Genomic DNA, 23502 nt, shown 5'->3' on the forward strand with positions numbered 1-23502 from the left:
AGCACCCGCTTCAGGGGCTGAGGTTTTCTGGGCCACCAGAGCCCATTCCTCCCGCACACAAGGCAAGCCAGAAGGACCAAGTAATTAGTAAGTAACCCTCTCCTCCCTGGGAGGCTTCAGACATGCTGGTGTACAGCGCACCTGTCCAAGAGGGAGGTATAGATTGTGAGTGGGTCAAGATGTTCGCTTCTCCCTTCCTACTTACAGTAAAGGCAGTGTTTCCACTAAGAAACCAGCCCTCCCCACTCTCAGCCACTAAGCTGTTACAATTAGTCATTAATTATAGATCATTCTTTAGAAAGAATTTCTAAATATTTCTGAGTAATGGAGTTGCAAAACTTTCTATTGTGGAGATTCTGAATCACATGAGTAAGTTCCCACAATTGCTTCTTTGCAGAGAGAACTGTCCCCGTAGCGCACAGGGACCCCTGCTCTTCAGCAGGATTCTCCCAGCATTCCCAGGGCCCAGCAGAGCCTGGATGCTTGCCCTTGGAGTCATCATCTCAGTCCATCTAGACCTCGCAAAGAAAACAAAAATTTCACATTCCAGAGGTATCTTGCCAAAGTCAGTGCACTAAATGGCACTCAGATAGAGATTGTTGAAATATCTTAATTTCTTAAAATGTTTTAAAATACAGAGTGAAGGCTGATTGTTTGGCCGAATGTCTCATCAGCCTGTTCCCACTGGCTGCCCTTCGGGTGCTGGAGAAGAGCCACCATCTCAACAGCTAGCCCTCCGAGGTTGCTGAAGAAGCTGAGGGGGAAGAATTTGTCTGCACAAGGGTGTTGAACTCTGGAGAGAAGCAGTTCTACCAAACTGGCCTGATCCATGGGATGGATGAGTCCACAAGCTTGCTTACAAACGAAATTCCTACTTACAGCATGTAGGAATGAAGGTGACTCACGGCAAGGATTTCTAAGAAAGTCAGCGATTTGCCCAGATGCCTTTTCAAGGGGCGTTAGTGGCGAGCAGCTTCAGCACGGCAGCCCAATGTCAGAGAGCCTCTTGGACTGAGCTGTCCCCCGGGCACAAATGGCCCATGGTCAGTCAAGCATGGCCCCGTGCCTCAGTTTCCTCATCTATAAGCTGAGAATAAGAACAGCCCCAGTCCCACTGGGCGTGTCTGAGGCTGGAGAGATAATACCCATCGCCATGGAGAGGGGTGTGTTGGGTACCACCTCTCTGCCTGTTCCTCCCGGCAACTGACAATTTGTCCTGGGTTGTTCCCCAGGCATGTCCGATGAAACTGGAAGCAATCTCCATGTTTGCCAAACTGGGTCCCTCGCATCCCTACTCCATTCCTAGGACCTGGCTCAAGGAGCATGCGTATGAATGGAAGGACACACAGCCCCATCACACGTGGACCCAGCCCAGGTGGTCCTCCTACAGTCATTTCCAGCAGCTTCCAGGAAGGGCTACTGATGCCAAACTCCTACTTTCTCCACACCCTCTGCCCAGTCATCAGTCAGCTCACAGAAATTCAAACAGGCCCTCAGGTTTTAGCAAAAACCACGGGTGCCCCACAATTTCCCCAGGAAATTCTGTATAATTTGCAAGTCTCCATACCTTTTTGGAATTTTTCTGGGATGAGTCAGAAAACAAACAAGCAAAAAGTTCTTAAAGTCAGTGCAGTATTATTTTTTAATTCCTTCTTTAAAGTATCTAAAATCTGGTGACAATGATAAAGTATTTAACAGTGACCCCCCCCCCTCCAAAAAAAGCACACATCAGCTTTTAAAAAGGGCATTTTATTTTAATAAAGAATAAAGGAGATCAATGTATGTTTAAATGCGTACAAAAATAAATACTCATTAGCATATTAAAGATGTGCATTTTATTTCTCTTTTTTTTTTATATGTTCACTTACTTTAATAACACTACATTTACCATGTTATCACCATGGAATGTAAATTCAGGTTAGAACCTCACAAGTGCAAAAAAGTCTCCGCAGTACACAAAAGTTTGTGTAAAATGTCTGTCCAGAGCTTGCTTTCAAATCGTTGCCATTATAAGTAATTTGTTTAGTTTAATATTTATGATTCTTACAGAGAAAAAGAACACACTGCACATATTTCAGAACTGTTTTTCATTACCTTTGCATTAGCACTTAAAATACATATTTCTATTTCAAGGTGACATTTAAAAATTATTCTAATATAACAACAGCAAAAATGTAATTCTGCCATTACAAAAGAACTAAACTAGGATCCATAATTATGTTTACAAGTGTGATCCTAAAATACTACCTTCTAGCAGCTGTTGTCCGCATTTTAGGCTTGGTTCAAACACACACACACGTTCAGCTGTGAGGAGGCCTGTAACGTTACATGCCCTGAGCTTGTTCTGAAAGGGTTAAGAGCCAACCAGCCCTGAAACCTGAAAGGCTCATTCAGTCCACAAGGCAGGCAGAAAAAGTTAAATTAACTGGGGTAAATAGATTCCTACATAACATCAAAAGTATGTGATACTCCGCAGTAACCGGGAGTACTTCAGGATGGCATGTTGTCTTCTTTAGAACTAATTTCACCAAAGAGTTTAACAAGGTGGTGCATTTAAAAGTGATTATGTTTCTTACATGCTAATCTGACTCCCCTGAATGGCCTCGCTAGTGAACCAGTCACTAGTAATTTAGTCACCTGGCAAACCAAGCCTGCAAGGAAGGAAGCTGATATTCAAATTACCGTGTTATTGTCTGACCCACTCAAATGACTTATTTTCAACATAAACGTATCACCTTAATATGAGGCGTCTAACTATAGCAAGCACCACCACCAAGACCAAGGCGGAGCCTCTTCTAGGGTTTAGGTTTTGCCCGGAATTCTTTATACATGGATTAGCCCATACCAAGAGTCATTGATCCCACAACAAAGCCTTGGGCTGCCACGCACATGTGGATCAGGGGAATGGACATATTAGTATTTCCCCTGCTCATTAATTTATATAATCCATATGCAATGATTGCTGCAAAACTCGCCATTCCGATAGGGACAAATGGTGCCTCTTGGGCTTTTTGGACAAGTTTAGATCCCTGACCTTTATCATACAAAGAAAGAGAAACATCTGCGCCGGTGGACATAGTGATTGAAGAATCTTCCGAAATCAACAGGACCTCCCAAGCTCCAACTGGCTTCTCAGATGTGAGCTATAACGAGCTCGTTTGAGCTACACACTAAAGCTATTTATCCTACAAAATTTCAGAAAACACTCAGATGTAGAATCTAAAGAACAGAATAAACTGATGAACAAAGTAGATCCAGAGACATAGAAGCAGGGAACAGACTGAGGGATCTCAGGGGGAAGGCGGGGGTGGGGGTGGGAAGAGATTCACCTAAGAACTTGTATACATATGTGCATAGCCCATGGACACAGACAGTAGTGTGGTGAAGGCCTGGGGGGGTAGAAGCGGTCAGTGGGGGGAAGGGGGACATCTGTAATACTTTCAACAATAATTTTTTTAAAAAAGAAAACCTTTTCATATCTCTCATGACACACACACACACAAAATTTTTCAGAAAATGGGCCTGTTATCCTTAAAAATGTAATGCTCACTTTGTTGGCCGAAGGAGGAGAGCCAAGCTCTTTTACTGGAGTTTCCCTATATTCTCGTGTGAAATCAGACACATCTAAAGGCCCGATGGTGAGTAAATCTGGGCAGCGCCACGCCTGCGTCACCCTGGAAGCAGTGACAGGAAGGTAAACAGGCTTTCCTAGGCCTTTCAGATTTTAAACCAGAGACTTCTGTGGTTACAAGGCTACCAGGTTGGCTGAGCTGGGCAATTTGTCCCCCAAATCCCAACTCCTCCCATTTCTCAAAATGAGGGTTGACAGGTGAGCCCCCTTCTTGCCCTTTCATTGTGAGATTCTGAGTCAGGGGTGATGGTGCCCCAGGCTGCGTGAGAAAGGAAAAAGAACACAGAACAGATTCTCCTCCCCACCCCCAAGAGTGGAGGCAAAGCAAAAGCACCCCCCAGCCCTCCACACTGCCTGGTGTCTGCGCCCACGGTGCGACTGACTCCGTCAGACCAACAAACTGCACCACCGAGAAGTGAGGCAGGTGCTCCGCACACGCCATGGGTGCCGATCTCTGCCAGTGCCCGCGCACGACACAGGATACACAGACAAACAAGAGACACCCGATCTAGCAAAATATGTTTATTTAGAAAAAAAAAAAAGTTCAAGTCCTTTTGAACCCTGACAGCAGTTTTAAAGGGGTGTGGGGATTCTGTCTACTGCTCGCCAGAGGGTCAGCGAGATGGCATTGTGTTCAGTTTTTTTGCCTCTGGCTTTTGATAATCAGCATCAGGATCCAGGGTAAACATTTTGAGACATTTTGGGTAGTAAATTCATTTTATGTGCTAATAAATAGGGTAAGTTCTTCCAGAGCTAACACTGGGACTTCTCCATTGAAATCCCACCATGTAGGCTCTGTTGAAGAACTTGGTGTGGATGAGGGAAGGCGCTGTCCGGGCCACAGTCCACCCATGACCAGTGTAGCGGTGACAGGCTCACACATGCCATCCACATCCCCCAAACCACTCTCCTGGCACCTATACTCTAAACTCCACCAGTTGGGACGACTGGGTCCGAGGCCCAATCAACATGCTCATACAAAATGCTCATATTTTGTGAACTTGTGGCTTCTATCCTGCCTACTTTATTAAAAGAAAAATAAAGAAAAGCTTCAAAGCAGTTTATAATTAGACAATTAAAATTACAAATATTTTAAAAACAGGTCGAAACTATTTAGAGGAACAAAACAGAGAGGTATCTGGGGTGACTTAATTACAGAAATGAAAAAATGAATTTAGCCCTAAGCTTCCTGCAACAAAGCGCCAAAGGGAAAAGTGTCACTGTAGGAAGATAAAAGCACACTGGTTCACCTGGGGACAGAAGTGCTTTCCGGGCACCAAACTGTGAGAACAATACACCTTCTCCAAAGAAGCCAGGGGCTTCGCTTTCACTTATTGAAGGGAAGCTGGTCTCTAAGTATTTTTAAGTCTTATTAACATGCTTAAAAGTACAAAGACACTTCACATCGAATCAAGTGCATAAAATCATAAATCTATAGCTCTAATCAAAGATTAAGATGAAAAGCAGTCTTGTTCTCACAAGTTCATCTTCCCCAAATTTCTTTACTGGAAGCAAATATGTGCTAGTCAAATTAAAAGTCTTCGGAAATATCAATTACCCAAAATGCTCAAGAATCACAGCAACTAATGATAATTAGGGAGAAATGCAGGAAATAAATGTTTTAATCAGAGGTTCTAGTTATAGCATTCAAATCACTTGGTGTGTCCTCGGAGATGCCCTTACTAAATTAAGAGCAGAGTGAGGCGTCCCACCCCAGGTCAGAGGGATATCCTTAAATAATTACAACAGTAATTGTAATAATGAAATGTGAGATGTGAGCGGGGTGGGGTGCCCAAGAGAGACTTAAACTGTGATCTGTTGGTTTTCTCTGAAAAACGGTCTCTGGTGGGAGGCACAAATATCTGGAAACATCCGGAAGACCTGGTCTGGCTGGGGCTCCTCAGGAGCCTGCATCATGGACCCAGCACCACAGCTCTTCCCAGCTTCTTCCACCAGCTGCCGGACATAGAGTTGCTCAATCTAGAGGGATGGTGCACAAGGTCAGAGATGGAGGTGGGAAGTGAGGGGGGTCTCATTTGACCCTAGCCAGATTCTTTGATTACCCCAGTCCAAAGCTAGCATTTAGAAACTCCATGTGAGTCTCAAATGAACGAACCCAGAATAGGGAGATGCAAAGAAAGGGCAAGCGGTATTCCTACAAAGACTCCTATATATTCTTTCTCAATATTGTCCCAACCTGGCTAGCCAGTGTCCTGAATCCCACCATTAGAGCTTCATTCCTTTGACTAGCGGTAAGTAAGAGCTTGCAAAGCCCTAATCTGTCATTTAGACCTTAAGGCAAGGTGGGATCTTTCTGAAAAGAAGGTTTTCATTTAGAAAAACAAACCAGGCCAAAAATGGGGAGGGGAGACAGATTGTGAGAATCCTGAAACATAAGATGGTTCAGCACTGGCAAGAATCCACTGCTGCCACTTGAAGGTCCCACCCAGGCCTGCTTCTGCACACACGTGGAGTACCCCAGTCCTTGCCGCCTGCTATGCAGCCCAGGGATGAACTGGCTCCTGACGTGCGGGCTGGGAGATCTGGCCACAAGGCCTGGCGCTGCTGCTCTTACCTGCACCAGAATGAGTTTGGAGCGCAAGGGGGTCATATCCGGAAACTCTTCTCCGAAGCACAGCACCACCCTGCTGTCAGGAAGCCGGCTCTGGTTGTTATAGAAGTGCTGCAGCTCTGGAGAGACACGAGGGGAAGGAGCAGGTGTTTGCAACTCCTCAGCGCTTTCACACAGGAGCTCACGAAAGCCACCTCGCCCACCTTTCCAGGGCCCCTTCTCCAGGGAGCCTCCAGCTCTCAGGCCAGGTGGCAGGAGAAATGTGACACTAGCTCCTGCCTGTAACAGGGAGAGAAGCAGAGAGCTCTGGGAGCACAGAGAGGCGTTCCCACGCAGCCGGACTGCTTTCAGGCACCCTGACCTTCTAGGAGGAACACACACAGTGGGATCCTAATTATGTGCCCCACAGAATAACAACAGCTGACGTGCAGCACTTCTGTATGTGGGTGTTGTGCGGGGGACTCCATGTTCATAAGGTCGGCACACACCAAACCCCTGGCCAAGATGCAGCTTCTGACGCTGCAGGCACAGAGGAAGGAAGCGCACTCGGACCAGCTCCCAGAGTGCAGGCGCCGTCTACGCGGGCTGCAAGGTGCCAAGTTCCTTAACCCTCCAACAGCTGAGCGAGGAAGGTGCTGCACTGACCTCCCATTCTACACGTGGGGAAGTCGAGGCACAGAGAGGCATCCCCGGGGTCACGCAGCAAAAAAGTGCAGAGTAGAATTCAAATGCAGGGTCCCCCCTGCTGCAGCTGAGCCTCTGGCCCCTACAAATGGCCCTGGGAAGGAGGCGTGATTTTTAAGATACGGGCAACAAGGTGATGGTGGTACAGACCTCGGAAGAACTGACTGGTGTCGAAGACCTTGACCACCTCGTCGCGCTCCAGCTTGTTGGGCCTGTCCTTGCAGAGCACGGCGTTGCCGCTGTAAAACACGCGGCCCTGGCACAGCCGCTTGACCAGCACGCCCTGCTGGCTGCTGTGCAGCAGCACGCCCCGCTCCAGGTGCCCGAACAGCTTCCGCGTCACCTGCCTCTGCCGCTCGCTGGGGATGGTGTCTGCGGGCGGGAAGCGCACCAGCTCCAGGCCCTCGGGCCCATACAGCTTGGCGCCCGGCAGGCCCGGCTGGCCCAGCGACAGGCGGCAGCCCTCGCGGCAGGTGGTGGTGGTCTGGCCCACCAGCTTGCCCCCGTAGTAGAAGCTGATGACCATCTGGGAGAAGGCTGCGGGAAAGAGGGGGCAGGTCAGGGGCTGAGGGGAAGGGGGCTCCCTGGTCCATCCTGTGCAAATGCCTAGAGCCTTTCTTCCTCCCAAACCGGGGGGAGCTGAACTTTTTGTGTGTCTAGGACCTTTTTTGGGAAGTTCATGCACCCCTTCTAGAAATAATGGTTTTATAAGCACGAATAAATGCACAGAATTACTAAGGAAACCAAGGATTCCGAATATAGAAAACTACTACAGTGCTCTCCCTATTTCTGGGAAGGGCTGACAGCTGGACAATTTACCCTGAGAGTAACACCCGGAGAGTAGGAGGTTTGACAACTTAATTTCTTAGGAAGCTAGCTCCACCTCACAGGCACTGCTATAACACTGTTACACGTTATACTATATATAATACAATACTATAATATATAACATAGGTTCTTAATTTGAAATCCAGGGAACCTCAAGGGGACTGTGAATTTGTCAAGAAAAAGATTATATCTTTATTTTCACTAACCTCAAATTCAGATCTAGCACATCCTTCCATTATGACTGCAGGCAACAGGCTACATCGTTCTAGAGTATGTAAAGCTATATATCTCGGTAACATTGTGTAATATATGTATGTATATTCCCTCAGTCTCTGACCACCTAAAACAAAGCCCCACTTGGGTGCTGAGGGATCTTTAATATTTAATTCTGACAACCTCTCTTTTAACAAAGGGGCTCTAAGCCTTGGGCAGGTGATAATATCTGGCCAGAACCACTAAACAGTGTATTTGGTTTCCAATGAATTTGCTTTGACCTCTGGTTTCCTACTTATAGCAAGTGACACTGTTTTTTCTTTGCCAGGCAATGATAGATGGCCCCCATCTAAAATAAATTTATGTTTTAAAAAGTAAGATTTAGAGAAAACCAGGATATTAATAATAGTCCAGGTGGTACCCAGTTATGAAAACCAAGTGTGAAGGTGGGGCTCAGATGTCTAACATCTAGGAACCTCTAAACTAAGGCAGGAATAAAGACAGGGGAACTCGCTAAATTCAGGGGTACTCACAGAGAAATCTGCATTTTGATAGTCTTGAACTATGGAATTATATGCACTGTCAATGAGCTTGGTGAGATTAGGGAACCTTTTAAGACTAATCTGGCACTGACCCCTGGAGCCACATAAGCTGTGAGGTGTCCAACTCCATGGTGCCCCCCTAGACCTGCGCAGTGCACACCTGCACAACTGTCAGGGGCAGCCTTCTGGGTGGCCACCTACCTCACCTGGGTTAACGCTGCTGCGCACTTACAATTCCTTGGACCCTCCTGCTGGGCTTTGCTCAAGAAACGTTTGCTCAGTCAAATATTAAGATGCCCCACTACTGTTCACAGAATCCATTTTCTCCCATGTTGGAGTTAAATGACATTCTAGAATCCTGCAGGGTTGGGAATCAGAGCTGCAGGGGCTCCAGTCCAACTCATTTATTTGACATTTGGGGGAACTAAGGCCCAGGTGGGTCACCCAGCAGGTAAGTAGCACCACTAGTATCTGACCCCAAGTTTCATGACCCCCCCACTCACCATCCTCCCACCCTCCAGCTCTGCAGCATCCACATCACCTGATGACTTGACACACTTTCCACTCCTTTGCCCCAAAACAATTCTTAACTTTGTCCCAAATGAATGGAACACTCCAGATGAGTCTGTCGCCACTCTGCCCCTTTGCCCTGCCATTGCTGTGGCCTTATTTCATACTAGTGTCTCTCGACTGTGTGAACTGACTGCTTCAGAGGGAGGAGCAGACAAGGGGTTCCAGAGAGGCCCAGGCAGGGCTGTCCTAGTGACCCCAATGCCATGGGACAGCTTAGGCTCGAGCTAGAAGGAGGTTCGAGCTAGAAGGGCCTGAGCCATGACTTGCCGAGCCCTACAGGCGAGCAATGGAGACCCACAGAGCAGTAGCCACTCATCAAGGGTCCCCAGTTATTCAGTCCAGCCCTCTGCAATTCTGAGAGCCCCAATGCAACCCTGTCCTGCGCCTGTTACATCCACTTGCCCACTGCGGACAGCCCTGCTTAGAGAGGACAATGGCAGCAGAGCACATACTGTGGAGCCCACTGCCTGATGCATTATCCCAGCTGTGTGACCTGGGGCAGCAGCTTCCCTGCTCTGTGCCTCAGTGTCCCCATCAGCAAAGTGGAGCTAATAATAATCCCACTTCACTGGGTGGCTGTGAGGATTGAATGAGCTTGCATTTGTACTTAGCACCATATAAGCGGTTATTAAATAAATTGGGGTAAGAAGACAAAAGATTAGCTACACAGATGAGACTCCTGAAGTTATAAGCCACAGTCCTGTCTACACAGCACAATCCCAAGTGCTGTTCTCAGTGCTTTAAACCTACTAGCACACTTCATCCTCACAACCACCCCATGAGGTGAAGACTATTAATAATTATACCCATATTCCAGGTGAGAAAGCTGAGTCACAGACATGTTAAGGGGCTTGTTGTGAATGGCACAATTGCTAATTAGGGAGCCCGGATGCACTCCCTCCCCAGCAGGCCGGCACCACATCTGTGTTCTTCTTTTTTAAGTGTTTTTCGTTGATTTTAGAAAGAGAGGAAAGGAGAGGGGGAGAGAGAAAAACATCAATGTAAGAGAGAAACATCGATAGGTTCCTTCCCATACACACCCTGACCAGAGATCTAACCCACAACCTGGGTATGTGCCCTTACCAGGAATCGAACCAGTGACCTTTGGGTGCATGGGACAACACTCAACCAACTGAGCCACACTGGCCAGGGAACCACACCTGTGTTCTTAAGCACCAAGCCACACTGTCAATTTCAAACATCACCCTTCACACCAATTATTTCAAATACACACAGTTGAGAGCACAGAAGGGGAGCAAGAGACATGTTTGGATCCACCAGCACAGTAGGATGTTGTTAACGCAAATTTGGTGCCAACTTTTTATATGGGAAAATTTCACTTAAAAATTCTGACCTCTGGTTCCTCTAGAAAAATGGAAAAATTGAGCCTGGCTGGGTCTGCAAGTCCACTGGGCAGGGACCATCACAAACAGCCCAGAGGAGTGTGGCCCCTCCACTTTGCCAGAGTCTCTGCCACTCCCTATTGTCTTTCACCTGACATTTCACTCATTATATTACCTTTCCCTGCAGAGCTAAGAACTGGGACCCTTGACAACTTATGTACATGGGAGCAGGGGTTGTGTGAACTGAACAGAAATACCGAAGTCCACAACTTCTAGAGGAATGTTGTAGGATTTTCTTTGCGTGAGGCAGTGGCTGCGAGTCACTCCACCTGCTGTGTGCTGAGACAGCTCTGGAATAACCTGCGGGAGCTTCCTCCTCAGACCATGCCTTCTCACCCAGACACTGCAGCCTGGTGCCCCACTATTCTCCTGCCCCCAGAAAGCATTAGTCAGCAGACTCCCTGGGCCATAGTCCAGAGCTGACCAGGTCAAAGGCCCAGTCCCATGACTCAGGGCCTCCAGGAGCTGGGCCTCTGGTGAGCATGAGAGCTGCCCAGTATAAATCTAAAAACAGACTTGAAGCCAGATGCCTGGGTTTGAACCCGGCAGCCCCACATACCAGCTGTGTGATGTTGGGAGAGCAATTTAACCTCTAAGCCTCAGTTTCCTCATCTGTGAAGCCAGAATTATAACAGTCCACAGTTCTAAGGGCTGCTGTGCTATAGGTAAGAGCTCAATGAACTGGAGCATTGTTAGCTTTAAAATTTTCTTGCCTGGGTAAGAACCTGCCTCTACCACTCAAAAACACTCATCTCACGAGGGCCTTGGTCAAGACACTTCTCTCTGAGCCCCGTTTCCACCTCTGCACCAGAAGGCCTTGCTCGGATCCCCGGCCCCAGTGTTATGTGGTCCATCTTGATGAGTCAGGCTGTTCCCTTCTCACAGAACCCGGCCACTGTTGGGGAAGACACCAGCTTCCTTTGCTCTGAAGATGCCATCAATGAGCCTGAATGTAAATTCCAGGGGCCACTGGCAGGAACGCGGTCTGAGTCCCCAGAGGTGGCACACGCAGAGGCCACCTCTGTCTGCTGGGGGCAGGAGCATGAATGGGACAGCCTGGGGCCATACCCCAGCTCTGCAGCCCACAAGTTATGTGACCAGTGTCTGTGGCGCAGTAGGTATAATAACAGCACCTACCTACGGGTGGTGGGAAGTGATAATGAGATTAGGCCATGAAAGTCTCACTTGTGATCTTGGACCCATTTAGCATTCGCTAATGTCAGCCATCACCATCAACATCCTCACCATCATCACCACTATCACCATCACCATCATCACCACTATTACCATCACCATCACCACAATCACCACCACCATCACCATCATCACCATCATCACCACTGTTACCATCACCATCACTACAATCACCACCACCACCAACATCATCACCATCATCACCACTATCACCATCACCATCACCATCATCACCACCATCATCACCATCACCATCATCACCACTATTACCATCATCATCACCACAATCACCACTACCATCATCACCATCACCACTATCACCACCATCATCGCTATCACCATCATCACCACCACCATCATCACCACCACCACTATCACCATCACCACCACCACCATCACCATCATCACCACCATCATCACCACCATCATCACCACCATCATCACCACCACTACTACCATCACCATCACCACAATCACCACCACCATCATCACCATCATCATCACCATCACCACCATCACCACTATCAGCATCACCATCATGACCATCATCATCACCACCGTCACCACTATAGCCATGATCATCACCACCACCATTACTGTTACTAGCACTGTTATTGTTATAAGCTTAGGTGAGGGAGAGAGTAAAGGAAATTGACACTGGTGACATCCGTTCACCAATATGTCCCCACCAGAAAGTTTTAATAACTCTGTTTAATCCTCACAACACTCCCATGAGGTAGTTGTTACTGTTGTTCTCACATCACAGATGAGAAGCCTGAGGTTCCGAGTGGTTCAGTTACTCTGCCTGGGGTCACATGAGAGGGGCAGAGCTGGACCTTGAGTATGTCTGTACCTACACTCTCCCATATAGTTAGGCCTGCAAAGAGCTCTTCGATTCTTTCTGTTGGTCCAATCCAAGAAGAGGCTCAAAAAGGCCAGCCACTTACTCACTCCCAAACCACACAGTAAAGGAGGAATTGGGTGCCCAACTTCTGACACCAGGTTGTGCTCATCTAGGGGCCCTCAAGAACCCACATGGGCCCTTCGAGTTTCGTCTTCAGAGTGCCCCCCTCCCATGGCAGCCAGCCCAGAGAACTCTGTACCTGAGTGGTGCGCATCATAGGCGGTGTACCCCGTCACCAGCGGCAAGCCTGCTGGAGAAAGAGAGAAGCAGAATCAGACCCAGCCAGGCCCAGTTGTGTGCAGGGGAAGCAGCCCAAATGCTCCCCCTCTCCAAAAGTTTCTTAAAAAGCCACATATGGCGTGGTCCTGAGGCCCTGCCACAGGCTTCCGCTGAATTCGGTGTTTTTCCCTCTCAGTGTGGCGACCTATGTTTCATAAACGCAGAAAACCAGACCTCAACCCAACCAGCATGGAGGGGGGAAGACTTCCTCTGTGCTGTGGGATTTCTGACCATGTGTCAGTGTGACATTGTGGGGCCACATTTCCTTCCCCCTGAGGGCCTGCTCTCAAAATACTGCTGGACTGCGTGCCCACCATCCAGGGCTTGACTCGAAGGGGAGCCTGGGCCCGAGTTAGCTTCTCGGAGGTGCTGAGCACAGGGAGAGGGGGCTCTCCCAGGGCCCCTGACTTAACACCATCCCACACCCTGGCAATCTCTGAGGCCCATTAGGCCAGCTATCACCTCCTGTTCTCCCACAGGGTACAGTGGGGGGAGAGGCCAAGCAAGGAACCAAAGCCACTCATGCTCCCGTTGGAAGGGTAATTTTGATGCTCCTGGAAGAAGGGTCATCTCAAGCAGTGGTGATGGGCAGGGAGAGAAAAGGGGTTATCAGAAACTAATAAGAGTGTAAGTGTCTCATTTAACTTCAAGACCCTGTAGGGTCTGTCCTGGTGTCTCCATTTTTCAGACGAGTAAACTGAGCCTCATGCAACTTCTGACAGGGGATTCACATCCAGGGCTCTGAGTAAGCAACTGGCCGTTCCTGAGCTCGCCTGCTCTCCAGCTGCTCTGGGATGTGCTTGGCTCTGAGGAGCCCCTAATGTCTGAAGAAACTGGATGGCGGACCTAACAGACCTAACATGGCCCAGAGCTGTGAATCCCCTCTGCTCTACATGAAGTTCACTGCACTCCCTCCCCTCGGACCTTCTCAGGCGCAGAGGGGAAAGTAGACATCTCCCAGGGAAGGACAGAGGAAAATGGGGCTAAGGGCGTGGCTGGGCTCTGCCCTCAAGGGCCACCTCTCCGGGATCAGTTACCATCCATAAAATAGGGATGGTAGCAGCACTCCCGCCCCCACCACACTCCAGCTGCGATGGGGCTGAAACCATTCAAACAAGCCCAGCCCCCACCCCACTTCGAGTGGTCCTGGGCTCCCACCCTCACCTGCGCTGGGCTGCTGCATCCACCAGTCTGGGAGGAACTGATTCCTGCAGGCCTCAGGTGGTGAAGGGCTCCTTTTGACCATCCCCATGTACTCATCCACAGAAGGCTGTGCAATTGAGGACAGACAGAAAAGCAGTGCAGTCAGGACCCCAGTGTTGTAAAGACGAATGGCTTAAGCTTAACTGAAACTATACTATCACCTTTAGCTCATAAGACAAAAGGGAAGTTTTACTTTGCATCTTGAAAGATCCGGGACAATCCAGCAGGCTTAGTGATCAAGCCACGTGACTGAATTACTAGCCTCTTCAGAGCCGCTAATAAGTGTATTGGCCTTTTACATGAACTGCCCATTGCCAGTTCTGGGACCCCCAATGCACCCTGAAACTGAGTGGGCTCTGCCATGTTTTAGCGAGTCTCACTCAATACGCCATGTCTCAATTTTCCATCTCTGCCCCATTTCTTAAAGGAGTTGGCAAATCAGTTAGGCAATGTTTTTTAAATCTGCTTTTCCTGTGATCCTAGTGCACCAATCCAATTATTTCACTCTCTTAGCTGAGTGAGCAGAAAAACCTTGTACGGAAAATGGGACCTTGTTAGAGTGACATGAAGCCAGGAACTCAGTTGATCTGCTGCCAAAGACCACCCAGAAACAGCGGCTATGTACAGGAAAGTCAGGCGGCTTGGAATAGATTGTATTTTGTTATCTGCATTTTCTGACAGCCAAGTTGCTCCCAAGGATTGTAGCATTGCTGTGTGAATTGAGAATTTATACAATACCCACACCGCCTTTTGCAAGGACTGTGTGGGATTTTAGCTATGCCATGTCCACCTTGTAACAGCCATAAAAAACATAGTTAAAAGGCTAAAGGCAGAAGAAAATGGCATCCAAATAGCTAAAATTGGTATTCAAATACCCATCGTCTGAGGCCCCATTAAGCCTTTACTGATAGCGTATTAACTATGACTTTACATACAATGCTAACGAGCTTGGTTATGCAGCTTTCCAACCCATCAAGGATGGAAAGCTGTGTATTGAGAGACAGGCAACCCACCAGCCAAGAAAGCTAGTGCAATAGCCAGCCCATAGGGACAGCCCCAAGCAGGAAGAAAGGTTTCCATTTTGTTCACTGCAGCCTGCTAAGAAAGCAAGAAAATATATGATGCACTAAAAAGACTGCCATTCAGAATGTTTAAATACGAAGAGGGAGAGCTTGAGGGAACACCACTGACACAGAGAAAGCACTCTGCCCCAGCCCTCAGGATTAAGGAGCGGACACCAGGTGAAGGGGCTGACCAGCTGGTGGCGGCTGGCCTCACATAGGTGGCCCAGTCCACATTCTGTCTCTGTTGGGGTAGAGACAAGGTTTGTGGGGAGAGCCCGAGGCTCTGGATGCCTTGGCAGGGCATGAACAATGCCACTGCCCACCAAAGCACATGTGGCTTCTGTCTTTGGGCCAGACCTCTGGAAATGCTGCCCCCACGCACCTCCTTGATCAGCTCGTCAATTTCAGAGTGACTGCACTCCATCTCAGTGACTTCATTCACACAGCCAGGAGTGGACACGCCTAATTTGCCTATGGAAAAGCAGACGAACATGACAAAATGTGACCACAGCACTGAGACATCACAACCATCAGTGAGGCCATAATCACTGGGAGTTTTTTAAATGCTGAGTTGAAAGAAATTAAAGTCAGTAAGTGTCTTCCCTGGTTTGGGGAAGGCCTAGAAAACTTTTTCCCATGCTTCTTTAGTCATCTGATCAGCAGAATCAAAAGAGAGAAGTTGGTTGTTGTTGTTTCTAACACTCAGAGGATAAAGAGCACTTTGGTCTCTTCCTTCTGTTTGTGGAGATCTGAAAGGAATTCGTATGAGATGTCCTTTATACCAGGTGCCTACCACCCTGCAGAGGTTAAATTTACAAGCCGGGGCACTTGAAGGCACTCAAAGGTTTCCTGGCAAAATGCATTTGCAGGTTAGAGCTTTTTTTTTTTTTTTTTTTAAGTTAATTGGCAGGAAATCTCTTTTTGGCCTTTCCAAATATACACGTGTGCATCTGTACACACACGCACGCACACACAAGGCATACCACAAAGACTCGCCCATGCCCAGTTCGAACCCACCTTCATCGGGAATCACTAAAGGCATGTGAGCATTTCCACGACAAGCACTCTGGACCGGGCTAGTCTCTTCCCTGGGTTTATGTCTCTTCCCTGGCCAGAAAATCACCTCATTAAGTTTATCAGTGTGAGGTGTACTATAACCAACAAACACCTGTTGGTTGGAATTCCTGAGTCCCAGTGATCTACAGCATTGGCCTATTGTTTCATTGGCACTGAATTTTTATTCCATTTTGATTCAAGAATTCACTTAGAAGCTGTTGATGAGGGAAGTAGGGGGCAGGTGGGGCACCCTCAATGGAGCTTGCAAACCACTGAAGTACAGAGGGGATGGGTCCACGTAGGCCTTATGCAAATGCAATGCTTCTCTGCCCCCCTGAGAACCTGCTCTTTAACATCCACCCTTGCAGGTGATGCTGGCTGCGCCCCATGCTATAAACAAGTTAGGGTCACCTGCCAGTTCAAGCTTGGCTGATCCCAGGGGTAGGGGAGTGAGAGGAACTTCTCTATTCCTTCAAATCACAATTTACTTTGTGATGACAAAAATATATATACATATCCAAAACTGGGAAATAAAGCAAAAAGATGACTGGCCTTTCAAAACCATTCCAGAGGATTATCCAAGAGGTCTCCCCTAAGGGTTATCTGATTTTCCAGGGCAAGGTCAGTTTGTTTGACTTAGTATCGACTATCGACTATCGATTAGGCTTCAGACTCAGTAAAGCCAGGTGTTCATTTACAGGCAATTAAGCTACAAATGACCAGCAGAAAAGATAACCCCCAAACTATGGTTGTCTTGCCTGGTCAGACTCTGTCCTTCACTGACCATGTAAGTCAGTGTGTCATATTCTGTCGAACAATCTTTGTCATTGTGCTGGTTCCCTCATTAATGAATCAAGTAACTCTCTGACCCAGGCTCACTATATATTTGTTAGGGTCACAATTTTAACTTTTTAAAAATTACACATCAACACTTTTAACCTTCCCACAGTGGCAAGAGCTCAAACTCAGAATTTCTGCATAGTCCTAACTAGTGTTCTATTTCTTTCAGATCTTACTGGACTTCTTCAAAGGACAAAAGGATGCCATGCCAATATTCTCATTGCTACAATTAATGGCTAAGAAAATCAATGTGTTAACAATGTTTTAAACCAGAGATGGCAATTAGATTTGATCTTATGGGCCAGCTCTGATGCATAGCAGCTGCAGAGCACACCCCTCTGGAAGGATTCTGAGGCCAGATCCGAGCTCCATCCATCCTGATTTATTAGCGATATCTGACTGGAGTGTAGAAATCAAGTATTGGGAGATGTACAGCAGGTTGTTGCTATCCCTGCTTTAAATTCCTCACAGATGCTTTCCTGGGATTTTAGAGGTGGAAGAAACTTCAGGAATTACCACATCCTGAGTTCCCAAACAAGGATCAGGATCTAACGATACTGAATTGTGGTGATGAAACTAACAGTGTCATCATCTGCAAATTCATTCAAGAACTTTACCCTCTACCCTCATTAGCCATCCCTTCTTTGTTCACTTTATGTCCCCCTGGCCCCCTCTTAGAGTTGCTAGAAAACAAAAGGAATTCCTTCCACACTGTCAGAGGATCCCTGCTCCTGCCCAATCTCATTCCTAAGCCCCAGGGATATCCTGGTCAGCAAAACTGGCTGCCACCCAATCTACCCACCCTTTCCTTCCATCAGCTCCACCTCTCACTCAACCAGAAGCTGCCACTTGGTCAGCAGATGGTGGGTGAGGTCAGCGGAAAGAGATCTCCATATCTGCTTATACAAAGGAGAGAACTATTTTGTTTAGCTAAAACCATTTGCCCCAGACCCTGTGGGTGGTGGCCTCCACCCTGAGCCTGGGCCTTGCACCCTCTGTTGGACTGAGTGCCCATCAAGGATAGTTACATTTTTGTTCTTCCTCTGGGACGATGCGATAAACTTTGTATGGCTCGGAAATGTCCAGCTGGGACCGGTCTGTCACTTCCTCAAAATCTGGACTCTTGTTCAAAGCACAGCGTAGCCTTGTCTTCCACGTGGCTGGTTCAGCTTTGTCTCCTTCCTTAAATTTCCCTTTAAAAACTGCCCAGGCCTGAAGAAAGAGAAAGCAGCACATGAAACACACAGCCTGCCCCTCGACCACAGATATCCACAGCCACAGTCAGGACCAGCACATGCTCACCCTCCTGAAAGTCATTTTTGGCCATCAACTCTCATTCAGGGAATTTTGGGGCTCAGAGACCTCAATCAGACCACTTTCTTGGACAGATATAAGAAGACCCAGGCCAAGAAGGGGTCCCCCAAGATCTCCCAGCTGAGTTGAAACTGGAACTCAGGCCAAGGCTCCTCCCTGACACAAATCCTTCCCTGGACCAGAGAGCCAGGAGGAGCCTGAGGTCAAGTAGCACAAGAAGGAAGTGCACATGGTTTCACTAGAATGTTCAAAACAAAGAACAATTTGTGTGTGTTTTTTAATCAACCCCAAGCATGAAAATTTAGCATGAAAGGGAAACATTTGCAAAAATTCTGAGTGTGGGTCATCCACTGACTGCCCTGCTACTTTTAATAGAAATTTTGTTTTGCATTTTGGCATTTATTCTAACCTTCCCCCAACCTCCCCAGGGCACTGCTCACAATGCAATGAAATGTTCTCCCTCTGTTCATTTTCTCACAGCTCTGTTTTCTGACCTCTCCAAATCTTAGACTCTGAACTAAGAACAAAGATTCAAAGCAGGAAACTTCAAGTCAAAATGTAAATGGGGGATTATTTTAATTTTTTTACAATATGTTTTTATTGATTTCAGAGAGAGGGAGGGACAGGGAGAGAGAGAAACATCAATCATGAGAGAGAGTCACTGATTGGCTGCCTCCTGCTGGGGACCGAGCCTGCAACTTTGGCATGTGCCCCGACCAGAATCAAACCATGACCTCCTGGATCATGGGTCGACGCTCAACCACTGAGACCAGCCGAACATAAATGAGGCATTAGTTTTTTAAAATAAAATATGTGAATGGGCATACTTTTAATTTCAAAATTGGAATACAGGACACATCAATTAGGAGGTCACTACTGTCAGGTGAAAATAACTTTTGGCTTTAGACAAAATCAGACACATCTTCCAACCTAAAATAATACCAGATCTAAAAGGAATTCTCAACCCCACTCAGGAAAATGCAATTCCAAGAGGTAACTTTCCCAAGGTGACCTTGTATGGGATTAAATGCCAGCTATTCTCTACCTTAATGACAATCCCCTGGGAGTCGTGAAATGCAGATTCCTGGACCTGCCCCTCAAGATTCTCATTCGTTGGTGTGGGTAAGGTCTGCAAACCTGCATCCTTAGCGAACATCCCAGTCATTCTGACCCAGGTGCACATGAGGCCACGCTCCCAGAAACACCATAACACCCCTGTAAGTCACAGCTCCATTTAAAAGTCTTGGCTTTTTATCTCCCCATAGTAGACAAGACCTCACAGTCCACTGCCAATGCTCCCTCCTCTGTTGATGCCCAGAGCTCAGATTTTGCATCTCTGCTCCATGCAAAGAAACTGTTAAAACATTCCTACTAATGAGCATGAGTGGTCATTTCCTTTACTGACACAGATGAAAAACTCCCCTTTAGAAATATGTTTAAAAGTGGTTTTCAATTCTTTTCAGTGTTTTGTTTTTCAATCATTTATTAACTGCACTAGAGAAATATAAGAGCAAACCACGTACACACTGAACAGTAATTTCAAGTATTTATTACATTAAATCAGAGTATCTCTACCTCAGCACTATCGACAGATTATTCTGTGCATGGTTGGATGTCTAGCAGCATCCCTGGCCTCCACCCACTAAATGCCAGTAGCACACCCACCCCCATTGTGACAACCAACAATGCCAAGTGTCCCCAGGAAGTAAAATCATGATACACACACACATTTGAGAACCACCGGCCTAATCCATATTACAAATGGACCTTGAAGAGCATGGATTTAGGGGCAATGTTAGGATCAGCTGGTACTTACCGAGAACTGCACAGCCTACAGGGTCATAACCACTGGTTCATTCAAGGCTCACACTTGCCCCATGAAAATAGCCAGGACATCATAAAGCAAAGCAGGGCCTGTGGGCAGGAAGCACCCTGCGCTGGCATCAGGTTCCCCGCTTCAGCCCACACTGAGTCTTTTTGAAGGTTCTCGGGCTGGCTCTAAAATATCACCCAGCTGGGAGATCTGTCAAGACCCTAAGGGCTATTCCTAGACGGAAAAGAGCGATTCTGAGTCCCTCCAATAGCAGCCGCCACGGCCGCCCAGTCCCACCGTAACCTATACTCCCATCCACAAGGCGCTCTGCCCTCATCAGCTGCCAGCATTAAACCGGAGACCATGAACCCTTCCTGACTGAGCATTACTGTCTCATCTCGTGCTTTAAAAATCAAATGGTGTTTTTTTTCAAAGGCCTACTAAGTGAGTTCTAACCCATTTAGGACTATCACAATGCCTGGTCAATGAGAGAACGACCAATGAATCATAACCCCCCTTTACTCCATTTCCCCCCTCAACATTATGAAAAGGAGGCAAATACTTTGTAAAAAATAAATATGGGCTGATATCAGGGCCTCATCAGTGCATCCAGGGATGGTACAAACTGAGCTAAATGTCTTTTTCAGTCTCCCATCTCTGGTCTCCACCATGAAGCTGACCTCAGAATGATGCCTGCAGACGATGAAGGAGTCTCTGGTATAAGTAGCTTCTTAAGCCCACTTACTACGGCAGGAAAACAGACTGGTTTTCTTAACTCATAAGTGTTTGACAGGTTTTCTTTGACTGTGTGAAACTAAACTTCACCAGAAAATCCCTAAGCTGGCTCTATCCAGCCAAGGCCTGCCTACCAGCTTCTTCCAAGAGCAGACACGTTTCCTGGACGTCCGAGATCCGCCCCTCAGAGGCTGCAGAGAGCTAGTGCAACTCGGGGAAGCGCCAGATGCCTTCTTCCCACCTGTATTCCCCCAGCCCAGGCTGTCACCCTCCCGGTGGCTGCGCAGCCCTGGGTGGGCACCCATGCCCCCCCACCCCCATTCCTGCTGAGATTGTACACTCATTTCAGATTGCCACACTGAGCGACTGCGTAATCAACGGAAACATTGGGAATCTTGCGCATTTTTCTCAACGCTGTTGAAACGGCCATGAAGAACATTGCATAAGATGTATAAATCTGGGGCTTTATTTCATTACCCCCTGCGCATAAGCTGAAACGGGGAGCAGCATGAAGGGAGAGGCCTTGCATCTCCACCAGCAAGCCCCAAGCCAGGGTTATGCAGCCTACTGGTCCAGCCCCCTTTACTCTCCTCCCAGAATGTGCCCTCAGCACCTCACACTTCTGCGTAAATCTGTTCATCTTGGCCATGGTCAGCTCCTAAAGGGGCTCTCAATGTGGAAGGGGAGACAGCGCCCCCAGGGAGGCATCTGGCAATGTCAGAGGCATTTTTGGTTGTCACATTTGGGGGTAGATGCTGCTGGCATCTAGTCAGTCGAGGTCAGGGATGCTGCTGAATATCCCACAGTGCACCCCCACAACAAGGAACTATCTGGCCCTAGATGTCAATCAACAGTGCCAAGGTTGAGGGGTCCTGGCTTCTAGTGATCTATAATCTAGAATTCCCAGCTGACCAGACGGACCTTGGGCACTGTCTAAATTTAGCTAGAGTCATTCCAAGAAGAGCTCAGTATAATGCTAACGGAAAAAACCTCCACAAGAGAGGAATCCACATTCCTCCAAGAAGGAGACAGGACTCACTAGCAGCTCGAAAACCTGGCAGAGCCTAGGCTCCTGACCTGCGGTCCTTGATGGAAAAAAATCTGCTGGGCATTCAGGCCACGTGGGGTCCCCTGAGGTGAGTGTAAAACATCCACATGTGCCCACTTCCCTTGGAGAGGGCCAGTAACTGGCATCAGATTCTCAGAGAGTTGCGACCCCAGGTGAGAGATTTCATAGCATTGCTACATGTACAGCCCCACTGCAAACATCAGAAAGAGACCTGAAGGACAGAAATGCCTCAGAAGCCAACTCTGACCTACTTATGCTCCACTCTGAGACCAAGTTATGATCTTTTGTCACTTTTGACTTTTTGTGTCAGAAGACAGTCATCCCTGGCTAAGAGTCTGGTATTGCAATGGAGTCCCGCAGGGCCTTGCTCCCCTCATTCAACCAAAGTGTCAGGTCTGATTCTGACCCTTCACAGCTCAGCCTCTCCACCCCTCCTCCATGCTCCCTCACTCTCCCCTCCCTGTCCTGGAGCCCCCAAATGCCCACAGCAGCACCAGTTTGCAACCTGGGCTGAGTCAGACCACCTGTGGTGCATCTGTTTGCAAAAACAGAAGCCTGGGTTCACCTTGACCCAGGGCTACAAATCTCTCAGGGGGTAGAACCTGCACTTCTGGAGCCTTAGAGAAGCCCACAGGGGACCCTGATGACCCTCTGGGTTGCAGAGCTGCACTGCCCTTGCTCCTGGTTCCTCAGCCTGAATCTAAGTGTAATGGCAAGAAACCTCTGTTTATCAGTACTGCTAGGGGTTGGGAGCATAGGCTCAGGGTTGGGCTGCCTGGGTTCAAATGCTGACTCCATCATCCAAGAGCTGTGAGATTTTAACAAGTCACTTCTCCTCTCAGTGATTCCACAGAACCAGGGCAAAGACAGCACCTCCTGCATAAGACTGTGGTAGAAGAAAAAACAAACCCTGTGGGGCCAGGCCAAACTCTCAATCAGTGCTGAGTCTCAGTGTAAATGGTAGAACCAAACAGCAAGTCCTCCCATGCTTGGGGTACTCACTATTCTCAAGGGAAGTCAGGCTATTTCTAGACACCTGCGGCAGGACATCCCATATGACCCAGCCCGGAAGTAATGACAGATGGTGTCTCTCTCACTAAGCTGACCCCACATTGCCAAACAGATGTAATAACTTTGCAAGAAGGCAAAAAGTGTCCTTAATCTCATCCAAAAAATGCCACCAACATACAACTGACCTCAAAGTGATTAAATCACACAGTAGCTGCAAAATCGCCTAGTATATTTTTTAGACACATTCTGCACTCAATCAATGTTCAGTTTTAAAAAATTGGGTTAATTTTTAAGAAAATAAGAAAGTTGTCACTCAACACCTCCACCGGCCAGTGAGGGAAGACAGAGGCCCGGCTCGTGGTCAGGGGAGGGAAGTCCAGCCTTTACCTTGAAAATGGAGGCGTCCACTTCCTGATTGTAATCTTGTTTACCAGCGTGTTTCCAAGGGATCCGGAACATGCTCTTCTCGTCGTTTTCCCAAATCAGCCCTGGGTACAGGCTGCTGTCAATTTGTTCAATCAGCCACTGCCGAAGCCGCCGGCCTCCGTTCCTGTCACACATCCTTGGAAAGGAG

At 47.8% G+C, this 23502-nt stretch overlaps 1 protein-coding gene and 1 pseudogene across 1 annotated transcript; both read right to left on the reverse strand.

Moving 5' to 3' along the window:
• Positions 1-2795: 2795 nt before the first annotated feature.
• Positions 2796-3077, reverse strand: LOC148091015 (HIG1 domain family member 1A, mitochondrial pseudogene; annotated as a pseudogene).
• Positions 3078-4140: 1063 nt separating this feature from the next.
• IRF8 (interferon regulatory factor 8) lies at positions 4141-23489 on the reverse strand. Its single transcript, XM_087827551.1, has 8 exons — positions 23316-23489; positions 18015-18198; positions 15473-15561; positions 13988-14093; positions 12744-12794; positions 7038-7424; positions 6207-6322; positions 4141-5611 (listed from the first exon to the last, which is right to left on the reverse strand). Exons 1-8 carry the CDS (start codon positions 23487-23489, stop codon positions 5435-5437), a joined length of 1284 nt encoding a protein of 427 aa, XP_087683677.1. The 3' UTR covers positions 4141-5434.
• Between the last annotated feature and the right edge of the window lie 13 nt (positions 23490-23502).

The sequence above is a fragment of the Miniopterus natalensis genome, chromosome 18 (assembly GCF_054644295.1).
Source record: "Miniopterus natalensis isolate mMinNat1 chromosome 18, mMinNat1.hap1, whole genome shotgun sequence".
NCBI lineage: Eukaryota > Metazoa > Chordata > Mammalia > Chiroptera > Miniopteridae > Miniopterus > Miniopterus natalensis.